Here is a 16,369-nt window from a genome sequence, read left to right on the forward strand (position 1 = left end):
CTTCCATTTTCCTAACCTCCCTCCCTCTGCTAGGGCTTTGAGCATGATAGGCAGGTTCACCTTCGTTGAACTATACCTCCAGACCCCATAATTTAACATTTTCTTTCAAAACCCTCTTTTAACTCCTTGAGTCTCAAGCTTTCTAAACCATTTATAAAACTGTAACTATGTCCTTTGCTAAAATAGTAGGATATGGTTACTTATAAAATAAAGCAGTTTTAAAAAATTAGAAACAATTGTTTGAACAAACTGAGTGCCTTTGTATAGTCTGTGATTGTTTGCATTATAGGCTGCCTTCTTAACAGTAGTAGAATTTTACATTATTCAGTCATCTAATTTGGTTAACTTTGGGCTTCTGTGTTGACTCTTCAGATACTATTTTCCTTTTGTAGGCTTCTATTAAAGCAAAATAAACGGAGTCTATTTAATTATATTAGTAAGTGAGTGAAATGGGAGGAGATGTATTCATAGTTAAGCTCACTTTTTTGGTGTCTAAGATATTTTTGTCTCTAATTTAGTTACCTAAGTGATTTTTATTTATTATTTTTAATAACTGGAAAAAATAACTTGGTGCTATTAGGAAAATTTATCTACTGGATCTAAGCTGATATTACTAGATGAGAAAAGTGGGGTTTGCTGGTAAACTTACCCACCTGAAGTCTCTGTACACTGCTGCCAGTTGGTCTCATTAACCTAGAAACAACTGATTGGATCTTAATTTCTCCCTTGTTGAAGAGTGTTCAAACATGAAGCAAGAAAGCTGAAGATAGACAATCCATAACTATAATTCATGTATACACAGACATTTAATGTCTATCTAGCTTGCTTATTATGCATGTATGTCATTCTTCCATTGCTCCTAGGAGGAAAGGAGCTATTGTCCCCATTACAGGTAAGGGCAACAGACTCTGGGAGAACAAATAGTACCAGGAATCTTTTTTTTTTTTTTTTTTTTTAAAGATTTTTATTGATTTATTTGAGAGTGACAGAGAGAGAAAGAGGTAGATAGAGAGCGAGAGAGAGAATGGGCGCGCCAGGGCCTCCAGCCACTGCAAACGAACTCCAGACGCGTGCACCCCCTTGTGCATCTGGCTAACGTGGGTCCTGGGGAACCGAGCCTCGAACCGGGGTCCTTAGGCTTCACAGGCAAGCACTTAACCGCTAAGCCATCTCTCTAGCCCAGTACCAGGAATCTTAATACTGAGAATTCCTGAGTCCTTGCTCTTAGAGTTCCTAAGGTGAAGAGCACTGTGAATATTTTACTGACAATGACACATCACTTTCTGAAAACACCTTTAGGATTGGGTGAAGTCTAGTTTTCTGTAATGTCTCCTGCTGCCATCTCTCATTGTTCTGGTTTCTCTTGAGCAGCTGGATGATGGTACTGGTACAGTGGGCAGCTGGCACACAGTTCGTGTCCCAGGAAGTGAAAATGAGCTGCATCTCACTGAACTGGAGCCATCGAGCCTTTATGAAGTTTTGATGGTGGCGAGAAGTGCTGCTGGTGAAGGGCAGCCTGCCATGCTTACCTTCCGGACCAGCAAAGGTGAGTGTCATCTTCTATAAGAGTGAGCTGGATTCCAAATGTCCGTAGATTAGTAAGAATCCTCTCAGATAGAAAAGATTCTTAGATGTTGTTATAGTCAGCTTCACATTGTTGAGATGAACATCCAAACCAGACACGGTTTACAGGAGGAAGGGATTTATTTCAAGCTTACAGATCCAGGGAAATTTCCATCAGTGGTAGAAGAAGCTGGCCCTCATTTACAGATCCACGTAGAGAGAAGCCAGCAAACAGCACAAAGCAGCAAGCATGAACTAGCAGCAAGGGCCCCTTCTCCACCCTCCCCCAGAGTTCAGACTTCCTTCTACACTTTTGGGCTGGTTTTCAGACCCACCCCCCAGTGACACCTCCTCCAGTCAGGTAGCTGGAGATCCAAGTTATAAGTTTAATTTTAGCACCTTGAGTCAATGGGGAAGCATATATTCAAACTACCACAGATGGAAATCCACTAAGTGAGCACATTTTGGAGCGAGCCATATTTGGGCAGTTGTAGTATTTCATTCCATCTGATATTTTTACAAATATTTTTATTTATTTATTTATTTATTTGTTTGTTTGTTTGTTTGTTGAATGAGAGAAAAAGGAGAGAGAGAGAGAGAATGGGCATGCCTGGGCCTCTAGCCACTGATAACAAACTCCAGACATATGTACCACCTTGAGCATATGACTTATGTGGGTACTGGGAATCAAACCTAGGTCCTTAGGCTTCACAGGCAAGTGCCTTAACTACTAGAACACCTCTCTAGCCCCCAACTGATATCTTTTTAAAGTTCATGATAGAAAGCATTATGATGGGTGATGCAGGACAATCATAGATGCCCAAACAAGATCTATTCCAGTGGAGTTTATACACTGGTAAGGCAGGTAAGATGGCACCTCAATACCAACAGCAAGACAGACATTAGTCAATTATACTGTTTACTCTAGACTTCCATCTGTCAGGCAGTACACAAAATAGGCAAAGCTCCTCACCTACATGGAGCCCAGTTTTAAGTCGGAGGTGGGGATGGCGTTAACAAGAAAAATATCTTCAGGGATGTACTGGGAAATATCTGGGCACTTGTTGCCATTTAAGCAGGTGGCTAGGGGCATCTTAATAGTAGTAGGCAGGTGAGAGGCTTAAAAGAAGGGAAAGAGAAAGCCCTACACGTGCAGTGTATGAATCTGATGGGTGTGCTGGATGTGCACTCCAGGGACATCCAGGGGACCACTGTGAGTCACAAAGCATCCTGTGGAACTTGGCAGCGTTTTATTGGCACCTGCCATTGATCATTTGGGCATCGAAGTCAGTTCTAACAGAATGATTGTGGCCATGGGCTGGAGGAGGGCAGGGAGAAGGCAGAGACTTCTTTCTGAGGGGTAGCCTGTGAGGGAAGCCCACGTAGAAGAGCCTAGGGAGGTGTGGCCAGAAAGACTTCGTCGTGGAGAGGAGAACCCAGTGGAAGAGTATTCTGGCTTTAGCACTGAAGCACAAAGGAGGTCTGAAGACTGCAGTGGAAATATCCAGTGACTTTGAAAATAAGCTTTTCATCCAATCACTGGCTAGAAAATAAGTATTTTCTGTTTTAAGTGAGTTTTTGGTTAATTTTCACCTCTAGCCCTCTAATTATTCATATTCTGGCCTATAAACATTAAATAAGTATATATTTCAGTTTGAAAACTAAAATACAGAATCCCCCCCGTCTTACTTTTTGCCTATTGAAACATTAAGTTATGTGACTTTCTTTGTGAAAAAAACTTAGCAGAAGCACTAATGGATTTGATTCAGAGTGAATGCACACAGCACAGAGGAAAATGGACTGACTGAAACTTTCACTCCAAACATTTGGTATTGTTTACCCGTGTGTTGATTGAAGGGGATACCACAGAGGACACATTTTAGCTTTCCCTTAACTTATACTAGAGAAAGGCAAAGTAGTTTTTTGCCATGTTCTACAATTAGCTAAGTATGTAGGTGTTATATTTAGATCCTGGCAGATATATATTTATGTACTGTTATGTTTCACAGTACTGTTTTATGTTTTTGGTTTTACTTTACATATGTAAGTTTATGTTGCTTTTTTTAAAACTTTCTAGAGAAAACAGCTTCGTCAAAAAACACCCAGGCATCCTCACCACCTGTGGGCATCCCTAACAAGCGTCCTGTTGTTTCTGAGGCAGCAAACAACAATTTTGGAGTGGTGCTTACAGATTCCTCTAGGCATAGTGGAGGTAAAGAAATGAATCTTCATTTTATTCACTTATTTATAGATGTAATTGTCCTATTTCAGGCTGTGGGGGGTTTCTTATTTAGAATATTCCTATTCCACATAGTATAGTTGTTCTGGATCATATTTCAACCATTTTTAATGTCCTGAATTTAAAACTTGGCAATTCAGTGTCATGACTATTTTTAACGTAATAAACTGAGATTTAAAATGTTCTGTTATTAAGTTTATATAACTCACAAAAGGGTTTTTTCTGCCTTCTTCTTAGAAAAAAAAAACTAAATTATGTTTTGAATTCTGAAAGCCTGACTTTGTGTATGAGAGAGATAGAAGGAGAGAGAGAGAAAACAAGAGAGGCTTAACCAAATGTATGCTACCAATAGTAAACTATTATTGCTAAATGATTACATGTCATGTTTACTGTTACTGCTATTTTAGTTAATCTTATGGATTTTAAATGTCTAAGCAGCAAAATTTTCAAAAAAATCTTGTTTATAGTATTTATCAGTTCAATACAATGTATATGTGTGTGTGTGAGAGAGAGATGCTAGGGATTGAACTAAAGGTTCTGTACATGCTAGGCCAGTGCTCTTTAACTGAGCACTACACTTAGCCCCTTAATGTGCTTTCTGTTTCTATAATAATATGTTAGGGCATCTAGGGAGGGTTTAACATTTCACTGTTACTGTCTATAAGTTTCCAGACTTCTCTCATATTTTTATGGTTTACCATAACTTGGTCTCAGACAAAAACAGGTCCAAACACTTTGAACTTCTCCCTCCAATATCCTGAGCCTTACTTATCTGAACACTTTTACCTCAGATGCACATTTCAGTTATCTTGAGCACATTAGCTGTGTGAGTATGAAATGTATGGGAATAAACCGAAATCTAGCCAAATACTTTAGTACTTATTTAGTAAACCTGTAGGAGGCACTGACAGAATACTGAGAGTCTTAGGCTTTACTTCAGACAATCTAAACCCATAGCAGGAGAGGGGATAATACAGAGAGATAAACCAGTAATAGCAGTTTTGTTCATTCTGATAATGACTATACCCTTGGTGTCATGGGATCTCAGGAGAAATACTCAAGTCACCACCTGGTACTGAGGAGGCCATATTGTGGTTAATGTGGTGCCTCAGCAACGTGAGCTAACTCAAGAGGCCAAGAATGATGCAGCCAGATGAAGAAACAGAAAAGGGAAAGGCACCTTGTGCAGGTGATAGACAGATGATACTATACCTTAGTGCAGAGAACAGATTTTTTTTAGTGTGACGGGTAGCTGTAGGGAATGATGCTAGAGGAGGAAAGCAAGAAGATACCCGTGTTCTCAATGATACACTTAAGAGTGAGTCTTTGCCTGAGAGTCCTGAAGATCCCTCCAGGACTTTAAAGAGGCAGAAGGGAAGAATAATACAAGATGCAGCTAAAGAAATATTAAGGACAGCACAGTGAATGAAAGAGAAGGAGCATATGGCTAGGATTAGAGGAATGGAATAGACATTGAATGAAAGGTAGAGAGAAGGTAGCAATTAGAGACCATTTACAAGGTAAGATAAGATAAGAGATAAGAGATTTTGATAAGAGATAAGATTTTTTTGATAAGAGATTTTATGTGAAGATTATGTTTAGGTAAAGATGGTGCATTTGGAATTCTCCAAGTAGGGAAAACCATAAAGAAGTGATTGGTCTGATCATCCTAACTATTTTATGAGGAAACTAGCATAACTATTGAGGCTTCAAAAGATTTTACAGTGTATTCGAGTTCATGTAGACAGTAGATCAACTGCTGTTCAAGCCCAGCTTTTCCAAGTACAATTGTTAAAGGTCATATGCCATTTTACATAGCTGTGGAAGTTGCTTTTCTCTGTAGAGACTTCTTTTCCCCACAGTAAGTTTGTTCTTTTCCTATTTGACCTGTGGTATTTGGTGAACTTGAATCCATCTGACTTGCCATGAGGAAGTCATTAGGTTTTCTAGAATTAAAAAGAGATGCACTAATATGTTTACTCATTCTGTTTCCATTGCTTTCTAGTGGAAAGGAATATTATAGTAAGTATCATAGTTGCCTGCTTTGAATATATTCCTCTGTTCACTCCTTAATTCATTAGTTTTTAAAATTCCTTGTTTTCCCCATACAAACGCCATATTTTCTTCTTCCTTATGTGTTGGTAGTGAAGATCAAAGAGGTGTTGGGATAGAAGTGCATGGCTTGAGGAGCTCAGCATTAGGTTTCCTTAAGTGGCTTCACCAGTTTAAGGTCATTATAGCCCAGAGTTGGCCTTCCAGGTTCAGCTTTGAAAATTCAGTTGTCAGCACACCAAAAGATCTGTTTCTTGAGAAGCAGCTCATGGTTACAGAATTCACTGGTGACTTTCCTTAACTGGAATTTCAGTTTGCTAGTTTCTAATATAACTGTCCTAGGAACCAGATTGTTTTCTTTTCCTGATAGGAACCAAATAGGGAGCCAGTTATAACCACCGGATTGATTTTTCAGCAAGAGGAGTTTGCCCATAATTTAAATGAGTACTGATGGTTCTACCTGCCATAGGCTAGTGCATCTAATGTGTGGGTTAGGGCAGTACCTCCCCTTGGGGTTATTAACTGAAAGCTGTTCTCTCTTCTCTCTTCCTCCTTCCTTCCTTCTTTCCTTCCTTCCCTCCCTTGTTACCTTCCTCTTTTCTTCCTTCCTCTCTCCCTTGCTTCTACATTTCTTCCTTCCTTTATTTAAAAAAAAATATTTATTTATTTGAGAGAGAGTATGAGCACACCAGGGCCTCTTGCCATTACAAATGAACTCCAGACATATGTGCTACTTTTTGCATCTGGCCTTATGTGGATTTTAGGAATTGAACCCAGGCATGCAGGTTTTGTAATCAAGTGCCTTTAACTACTGAGCCATATCCCCAACCCATCAGACCCCCTTTCTACATGTACATATGAATCATTTCTGATGTCACCTTTATTCACCATACATCCTGTCCTCCTGATTCTAACCTGAGCACTTTCTGTCCTGCCACTGGTACCAGAATTGAGTCTGATGGTCAAATTCTACATATACTTGCTGCTTGCCCTCTACTTCTTGGAGCCTTGTGGTATATTAAAGGAGGAGATAATAGCAATAGTAAATGCATTAATCAGAAGATTGCTAAATGTACTTTATGTAGCTTGGATAGTTAATAAAAATATTTAAATAATATGGTACATATTTATGATAATTTCTGTTGTTATAGCCAAAATCAAACTTTAAGTATAAGTTACTTTTAATTGTTTTTGTCATGAACCTAAAATAAAAGTCTAAATTATCTGACTCATTAGCTTTATCTTTCAGAGTTAATTATCAAGTCTATAATGACTTGGCTTTTCCTTCCTTCTCATTTCATATATATTTATATATATTTTGGTTTTTTGAGGTAGCCTAGGCTGACTTGGAATTCACTATGTAGTCTCAGGGTGGCCTCAAATGGTGATTCTCTTACCTCTGTCTCCCAAGTGCTGTGATTAAAGGTATGCACCACCATGCCTGGCTTCATTTCCTATATACTAAAAATAATATTTTTGTTTATTTATTTGTAAGCAGAGAAAGAGGGAGGCCAGGAGAAGAGGAGAAAGTGAGAGTATGGGTATACTAGGGCCTCTTGCAAACTATAAACTCCAAGCACATGTATCACTTTGTGCCTGTAGCTTTATGTGGATACTAGGGCATTGAACTTGGGATGGCCGGCTTTGTAAGCAGAAAGTGCCTTTAACCCCTTGCTATCTCCTCAGCCCTACTTTTCTATATTTATCATTTCCCATTAGCTTTAAAAATCACAAGCTAGCCATAATATTATTAATTTTGGCTGTTTGGTGAGGGACTTCTAATAACACAAGCTTTTGGATTTATCCCATATAGTTTGTTTAAATTATTCTTGTCTCTGACACCATGGGTGACCAGAAAAATGAATGTTTGCATCTTCAGTCCCAGAGGCTCCTGACCGCCCTATTATCTCCACGGCATCAGAAACATCAGCCTACGTCACATGGATTCCCCGGGCAAATGGTGGTTCACCAATCACTGCCTTCAAGGTCGAATATAAGCGGATGAGGGCCAGCAATTGGCTGGTGGCTGCTGAAGACATCCCTCCTTCCAAACTTTCTGTGGAAGTTCGCAGTTTAGAACCAGGTAGTAATATCCCCCTCCCCCCCACTTTGTAAGGTAGTGAATAACTATTGTGTAAAAATTTGAAAATAAAGAAAACAGGAATTGAATAAGTCATCTGAAACCTACTCATACACACACACACACACACACACACACACACACACACACACACAGAGCACATTTCTTTCTAGCCTTCTTTCTCTTTTTAGTACACCCTGGAATTGTGCCATATGTACTATGTTATATCCCATTTTTCTTATATCACATGCATTTTACAATCATTAAAAATTCTTCAGGGCTGGAGATACTGCTTAGTGGTTAAAGACCCAGGCTCAATTCCTCAGGCCCCACGTAAGCCAGATGCATAAGGTGGCACATGTGTCTGGAGTTCATTTGTCATGGCTGGAGGCCCTGGCACGCCTATTCTCTTCCCCTTCTCCCCCCGCCCCCCCAGCTCTTTCCCTCTCTCTTTCTCTCTCAAATAAATAAAAATAAAATATGAAAAAATTCTTCAACTCAATTTATGCATACTAAGCAGATGCTCTTCTTTTGAGCTGCATCTCTAGCCATTATATCAAATTAGCTTTTTATAGATAGGGCTTTGGTTTTTTCCAGCTTTATTCACTTTATATATTTAGCAAATCTAAAGTATTTACTTCTTGCTTTGACAAAACAATGAAAAATATAGGAGCACTGACTGACTCCTCCTCAGGAGAAAGGGGTTGTGTGTACAGCTACAGAGATTTGTGGTCTTTCAATTACATATGCAGAAAATATTAATTAAGAAGTACTTCAATAGTCAAAAAAGGTTAGCTACACACATTTATTCACACTGTACAACAGACCCATGAAACCTGTATCTTAACCTTTTGGCACCTGTCATTAGGAACTGCACAATCTTCAATTTCACCCGCTGCTCGCAACCTGCACCTCCAGACCACAGCAGATGTGGAGGTGAATTACACCCTGTTTCACTAAACCTGGCCTCTGAGTGACCTGCTGCTGCCAGGGTCACGTGTTGGGCTTTGCCTCAGCGCCAGGGAAGGCTGGACCTTGTTCACCCACACTCAGGCACACATGGAGGCCAACTTCCTGAGACAGCTTGCCATTGGCCAAGGGAACAGCTTCCAAAGGGGAACGGAGTGGGCACAGGCCAGGCTTTCCCTGACCTCACTCTTGGTTTTGTTTTTGTTTTTGTTTTGTTCCCAAAAGGTTCAATATACAAATTTAGGGTCATTGCTATTAACCATTATGGAGAGAGTTTTCGGAGTTCCGCATCCCGTCCTTACCAGGTGGCAGGCTTCCCCAATCGTTTCTCCAACCGCCCGATAACTGGACCTCATATCGCATACACAGAGGCTGTGAGCGATACTCAGATCATGCTAAAGTGGACGGTATGTGAACATCTTCTCTAGTGAGACAATATCATTCATGTCAACAATAATATTCTCATGACATAAAGCAGAACAACAAGTTGCTGAACTTTTAATTAAGAAGTGAAAGGGCATCAGTATTTATCTAAAAGCATAAATTCTATAGGGAGACAGATTTAAAAGTTAGTTCCTCAGCTGTCATTCAAGTGTAGAATATATACTGATTCATATTTTATTAGCTCTGCAGTAAGCTAAATGCTCATAATACTTTTGAAATACTTTTGAATTAAGTTTAAAAATGTCCACTTAGTATATCTGCAGTATGAGGCTACAAGAATATTGCCATGCAGATAAGGAGATCGTAATGGATGTGATAGTTCCTTTCATTTTTGTGTTTGACATGTCTTTACTTCTGTTTTTTAGTACATTCCATCAAGTAACAATAACACTCCCATTCAAGGATTTTATATCTACTACCGGCCAACAGATAGTGACAATGACAGTGACTACAAGAGGGATGTTGTGGAAGGTAAGACCCTGCAGAGAAACTTTGGAGGAACAGGGTGTACATACAGTTTGTAACACATCATCACAGGTTGAGATAGTCAGAAACAAAGTGGTACACACACAGTCACTGTCCCAAAGAAAACCAGCTTTTCCAGCTTAACATATAGAGGATCTTGCACGTCTCTTACAGGGAAAGATACAAAGTAGATGAGAAGATATGATTTGTCAGTAGTTATCTGAAAAAGATTTTGAATTCTACTTTTTTTTTTAAGTGACCAGTGAACTGAGTATAGAAATCAGTGGCAGACTGTTGGTACGTTTATAAAATAATGTATAGCTCAAACAGTGTGTTTGTTGCCATCTGTACTGGGAAGATTGTACCCTGAACATACTACCCACTTATAGAAATGTTGGAATGTATTGTAGAGAAAAAAGAAACTGTTTTCTACGGCCCTTGAAATACAATTAGAACATTCCTTGCAGCCTGAGGGCCCCATGTGACCTGTGTGACCCCTGCAACCCCCTCAGTCATGTCTTTGGCACACTTTCTCATTGGGGTGCTCACACCAGTCTTCTGTGTTCTCTTGCATGCCTGGCCCTTGGTGCAGGGTAGTTCCTGCCAACTATTGTTTGTTCTCCAAAAAATTTACGTAAGACCCTTCCTTCTCTGTTCTCTGTTGGGTGCAAATCTTGCTTCCTCAGACCAAGTCTTCCTGGAAGTTGTAATCCAAAATAAACCCTTTGCATTGATTTTATAGAGTTTATCAAAGTTTGAATATACATGTACTAGTGCTTGAAATTACTTGCCTAACATTTGTTTCGCTTACAAAATAAATGTTAACTTCTTGTGAGCATGGGTCTTTTTTCCCCACTGCACTGATCTCTGCCTCTCCAATGGTGGGCTATTCAGTATTGAATGAATGAATGAATCTATGACTAGACTTCTCAAAAAAAACAATGGAGGGCTGGAGATATGGCTCAGCAGTTAAAGTGCTTGCCTGAAAGCCTACAACTTGAGTTTGATTTCCCCAGTACCTAGGTAAAGCCAGATGCATAAAATGGTGCATGTGTCTGGAGTTTGCAGTGGTTGGAGGCTGAGGCCCTGGAGTGCCCATTCTCTCTGTCTGTCTTCTCTCTGTTGCTCTGCTTGCAAAGGAAATGAAATGAAAATTTAAATAGAACAATGGAATGACTAGTGATGGTCAGGCTGGCAAAAGAAGAAGCAACATGAGGGCTGTCTTCAAATGTTCAAAGACTGTTAGATGGAAGAGAGCTAAGTCAGTTGGAGCAGGGGAAGGAGGTTATAAGGAAATAAAGGAAAGAGGAACTTTCTAGGCTCTGTAGGTAATGGCTCTATCAGTAAAGAGCTTGTACAAGCATGAGGACCTGAGTTTGGATCCCCAGCACCCACATAAGGTGCAGGTGTGTCCACCTGTCAGTTATCCCAGGGCTGTGGAAGTGGAGACAGGATCCCCAGGGCAGACTGACTACCTAGGCTAGCCAAATCGGTGAGCTCTGGGCTCAGGTGAGACTCTGCCTCAGTAAGTGGGTAATAGGGGAAGACACATAGCCTCTGGCCTACACACGTGTGTGTGTGCACACACATGCAAAAACAAAACTTTCTAGCATATCATTTCTAGGTTTCCTCATAGTGTGATGGGTTCCCTGGTTCTGGAAGTGTTTACTAAAAGCTGGAAGCCTAATTCTTAGTAATATCTTGGGTGGGATTCTTACTTTGAAAGGAAGACTTCTTCCAAAGTCATTTTTCAGCCCAATATTCTGATGTTTTGAAATACTAAATATCTTGGTTGGGTGTGTAGCTCATTGGTAGAGCATATGCTTATCCTGTGCCAGGCACCCTGATTCTGTCCCCAGCCTCAACAGAAAGAGTGAGGGTGGGGGGAAAAAAAGAGGAAGGGAGGGGAAAGAAAAAGAAAAGAAGAAAAAAAAAAAGATGTCTTTCTCTCTGTGTCTGTTGCTCTCAAATAAATAAAAAAAAAAAGAAAAAGAAAAGAAGTAGTTCCTGTTGTATAATGAATCTTGTCAAAAATAAAAATATCCCAGGCCAGGGTTGTTTTCCATGTGATATGTTGGCATCAAATACCTGACATAGTTAATATGGTTACTGTTAATGTAAATTAGTTGAAGCATACTATGTCATGTTTTCTTACATATTATAGCTTTCCTTTTAATATTTACCTGTGGAATTACTTTTTGTAACGTAATGAAAACTTTTTGTCTGAGTTTTTATACTAAGTGTGCAGTAGGGCACAGTAAATATTTTTGAATGAAGGAATAATTATTTCTCTTTTACCATAATTTTTCATGGCAGACCTAGTCTGTGCTTTTTGAGGTAAAGGCATTAACTGTATTGAGGGACAGAAGTGACCAGAAGGAACATGAGGGGACATGGGGGTCAGAAGGATTCTATTTGCTGGCTTAGATGTTGCTACACTGGTATGTTCAGTTTGGGAATACTCATTGAGTTGTATACAGTTACATGCAGCTTTTCTGTGTGTACATTTGCATCAACAAAAAAGCTACTAAATAAAAATGGAATGATAGGGCTGGAGGGATAGCTTAGTGCTTAAGGCATTTGTCTGCAAAGCCAAAGGATCCAGGTTTGATTCCCCAGGACCCACGTTAGCCAGATGCACAAGGGGGCATGTGCATCTGTAGTTTGTTTGCAGTGGCTGGAGGCCCTGGCACATGCCCATTCTCTCTCTTTTTCAGCCCCCCCTTTCTGTCAAACAAATAAATAAAAATATTTCCAAAAAGATGGAATTGTGTGACTTTTCTACATTTTGGTCTTATACAAGTCTTTTTATTTGGCTGGTTTAGGAGATTATAAATATCACATTTTTACTTCTAAAAGTTTTTGACAGGGGTTAAAAATTTGTCATAAATTGGCTCTAACTAGGCAAAAGTAAATAAAATAAATATTTGTCTCTATCTGTGTCTTTGTGTTTTCCTCACCTACCTTCCTAGTACACTTTCTAGGAATCCCCACTGGTGAGTGGTTTTTAAACTGTGTTCTTTAGGTAAATCTTTGAGCTTTTACAACTTCTGTGATCGGAATGTTGAATGTGGAATTTGGGAATGGGTTCAACAAAACATTTTTATCTGGTAGTTATGCCTGCATATGTGAATTTTGCCTCCTAGTTCATGGAGAACTTGTTTATAAATGTAATACACAGAGCAGTTAGATGTTTAAGTGGGTTCCACTGTGCTGTGTAATTTTCTTATTACTTATTTTCAAGTTTATGCATTTAAATTCTTTTTGTGGCATTTGGAACTATTGGCCCTTTCTTCCTAACTTTAGAACAAAAATATTCATTTTTATATTTACCTAAAATTTTTCTTAAAAGTTTTGGTTACTTGTGTGTGTGCTAATCCATATTATAGATTTTTTTTGGGGGGGGGGTTTCAAGTAGAGTCTTACTCTAGCCCAGGCTGACCTGGAATTCACTATGTAGTCTCAGGGTGGCCTTGAACTCATGGTGATCCTCCTACCCCTGCCTCCTGAGTGCTGGGATTAAAGGCATGCACCACCACGTCCAGTCATAATATAGACTTTTAAAAAACTGAACCAGTTACAAAACAATATGAGGATATTTGTACTCCTTATATTATTCCATATTCTAAATTAAGTTCCACACTTAAATTATAAATGCCCCCAACTTACCCAGACTTTTGTGTTGAATATTTTTCTTTTATAGTTTAAGTTGAGCTCCAGGTAAATCAGAATATCAGAGATCATTCTGATTTTGAATTCTCTGCTTTTGGTGTAGCAGAGGATACGTGTTGGTTGATTTGTGTTATTAGTGTAGTGAGGGCTGGAGACAATGACCTAGTGGTTAAGGTGCTTGCTAGCAAAGCCAAAGGACCCAGGTTCAATCTCTTAGGACCCACATAAACCAGATGCACAAGGTAGTACATGTGTCTGGAGTTTGTTTGCAGCAGCTGGAGGCCCTGGTATGCCCATTCTCCCTCTCTCTTAAATAAATAAATAAAACATATTTTTAAAGAAGAGTGTAGTGAGTTATTACTCATCAATGAGCAGTAAAAGTTCCTCTTTACTTTTTTTAATCTTTTAATTTTTGCCATTGGCAGAAATACCGATTAAAGTGAAATATAAGTCTAATCTATATGCATTTTAACTGTATTTTCTTAGTAGCTTATCAGAAGCCTAGTTTAATTACATTTTTCCTGGTGCTATGAAAGGGGAGCTTCAGGTCTCACACAGAATGTTTATTGTAGATGAGTATAGAACCAGGTCAGGAAAGACCTAAGGCAAGGGTGAGAATAGAAGTCTTATGGGAGGTTTTTGAATTTTAGAAATAGGTCTTTACAGTTCTATTTATTTTATTTTATTTATTTAGGGGGAAGCACACATGCCACAGAGCATGTGTGGCAGTCAGAGGACAACTTTGACGTTTATGTGCTCCACCTTCTTTGAGACAGGGTCTCTTGCCAAGCTGCACATGAACATCAGACTAGCTGGCCCTCCTAGTTTTGGATGGCTCTGCCTCCCATTGTCATAGGTCTGTTGGGATCATAGGTACATGTACTAGTTTACATCCAGCTTCATGTGGATGCTGGGAAACTGAACCCAGGCCATAGGCTTTGCAAGCAGTTCTTTTAACCTCTTGGCCATTACCCTAGCCCTCAACCAGTTCTTGAGGGAAAGAAATGGTGGGAGGTTCTGTTTACATGTGTAAATGGGGTATAGAATTTCTTATTTCTTGAGCCTTTCAGAGACCCTTGATCTTAAAACAAGCAGATATCTCCCTTGTAAGTGAGTGTGTATGAGTGAGGGGTTTTATGCTGGTGACTTGGAAAGGGAGTTGAGCTTCTAGATTGAAATGTTTTTGTCTGTGTTGGATTAAAAAGAGTCTGTGACAGGGTCCCGTCAGCCAATTTGATTTGACTTGCACGTGTGGTTTGTTTTCTCTCTCCCTTTAATTAATTCTTAAATCAGTTGGTGGTATACTTGGGTTTCTAAGAAACAGTGGAAACAGTTTGAAGAGTTGTTTTCTAAGAGGATTAAGAGTACTTGAAGAGTTAATTAAATCTGGCAAAAGTGTCCCTGTTTATGAAAGTTTGTCACACGTCCATGGAAGTGAAAACCAAGAGTGATTTACACTGGAATGCTTGGTTTGGGAGTGTTTCTAAATGAAATGTTGGCTGCTTGCCATGGATAACAGAATCATTCTATTAGAGATACTTGTGTGGTTTTGAGACCCTGACTCAAAAAAAGAAAAAACATCTGGTCCCAAGCAGCAGCTGAGGCTATCCTTTTTTCACTTCTTGGTTTTCCTTCATGAAGTTTGCTTTCTGTGGGTTCACAGCCATTTCTTAAGGCATTCGTTCATTGGTCCCCCCATGTTGTGTTCATGACAGTGGAACTGAGATTTTTATAAAGGCCTTTCACTTAACTGGTCACCCGCTCTGGGTAATGTACTGGTTTGCTGATCTCATCTGCAGTATAGCTTTTTGGTGGGTGGACTTGAGCTGAAATAGGGACCAAAGGACTTGAGATTTTTTTTTCCACCTATTTATGAGATTAACAAGCATTTACTAAAGAATCACTACTAAAGGCTGGAGAGATGGCTCAGCCTTTAAAAGTGCTTGCTTGTAAAGCCTGCCAATGTGGGTTCAATTCAGGGATCAATTTCCCCATATCTATGTAAGGGCAGACACAAATTGTGCCATAGGCATCTGGCATTCTACAATGGCAAGAGACCCTGGTGTGCATGTACCCACATACACACATGTGCAAATAAATAAAATATTAAAAAGACTCACTACTATTTTTAGTAAAATAAGTGTTACCATCAACATACAAATACAGCCTTAATTTAATTTAGTTTATCTCTTTATCCTTTTAATATACTTTAAAATTTTTAATTAATCTAATTGCATGTGTTTATGGGTGCAACAGGGTCTCTTACCACTGCAAAGAGAATGCCAGACATTTGCGCCATTTTTATTTAATTAATTAATTTATTATTTTTATTTATTTATTTATTTGAGAATAACAGACAGAGAGAAAGAGGCAGAGAGGGAGAGAGAGAATGGGTATGCCAGGGCCTCCAGCCACTGCAAACAAACTCAGATGTATGCACCCTCTTGTGCATCTGGATAACATGGATCCTGGGGAATCGAGCCTCAAACCAGGGTCCTTAGGTGAGCGCTTAACCAATAAGCCATCTCTCCAGCCCATTTTTGCACCACTTTTTACATCCAGCTTTACATGGCCTCTGGGGAATTAAGCCTGGGCTGGCAGGCTTTGTAAGCAAGCACCTTGAACTACTGAACCATCTCCACAACCCTTCTACGTCTTTTCATGCCATTTAATAGAAATTCTGTTTATGTGTGGTGCGGTACTAAAGTACTTATGTGAAGTGTGTGTGTGTGTGTGTGTGTGTGTGTGTGTGTGTGTATTTGTTTGCAAGCACAGACAGAAAGAGAGAAGAGAATGAAGTACCACTTTGTGCATCTGGCTTTTCATGGATACTGGGGAATTGAACCCAGGCATTTAGGTTTTGCAAGCAAGTGTATTTAAGTGCT

General features: G+C 39.4%; 1 protein-coding gene across 2 annotated transcripts in view; it reads left to right on the forward strand.

Annotated features, from left to right (window-relative positions):
• Cdon (cell adhesion associated, oncogene regulated) overlaps window positions 1-16,369 on the forward strand; it is a 105,222-nt gene that overhangs the window by 60,558 nt on the left and 28,295 nt on the right. For both annotated transcript variants that reach the window (XM_004665464.2, XM_045145056.1), the window contains 5 exons: window positions 1,372-1,546; window positions 3,641-3,775; window positions 7,734-7,937; window positions 9,129-9,310; window positions 9,713-9,818. In XM_004665464.2, coding sequence (XP_004665521.1) covers window positions 1,372-1,546; window positions 3,641-3,775; window positions 7,734-7,937; window positions 9,129-9,310; window positions 9,713-9,818 — 802 coding nt within the window. The remainder of the gene's footprint in view (window positions 1-1,371; window positions 1,547-3,640; window positions 3,776-7,733; window positions 7,938-9,128; window positions 9,311-9,712; window positions 9,819-16,369) is intronic.

This window comes from Jaculus jaculus, chromosome 3 (assembly GCF_020740685.1).
Source record: "Jaculus jaculus isolate mJacJac1 chromosome 3, mJacJac1.mat.Y.cur, whole genome shotgun sequence".
Lineage (NCBI taxonomy): Eukaryota > Metazoa > Chordata > Mammalia > Rodentia > Dipodidae > Jaculus > Jaculus jaculus.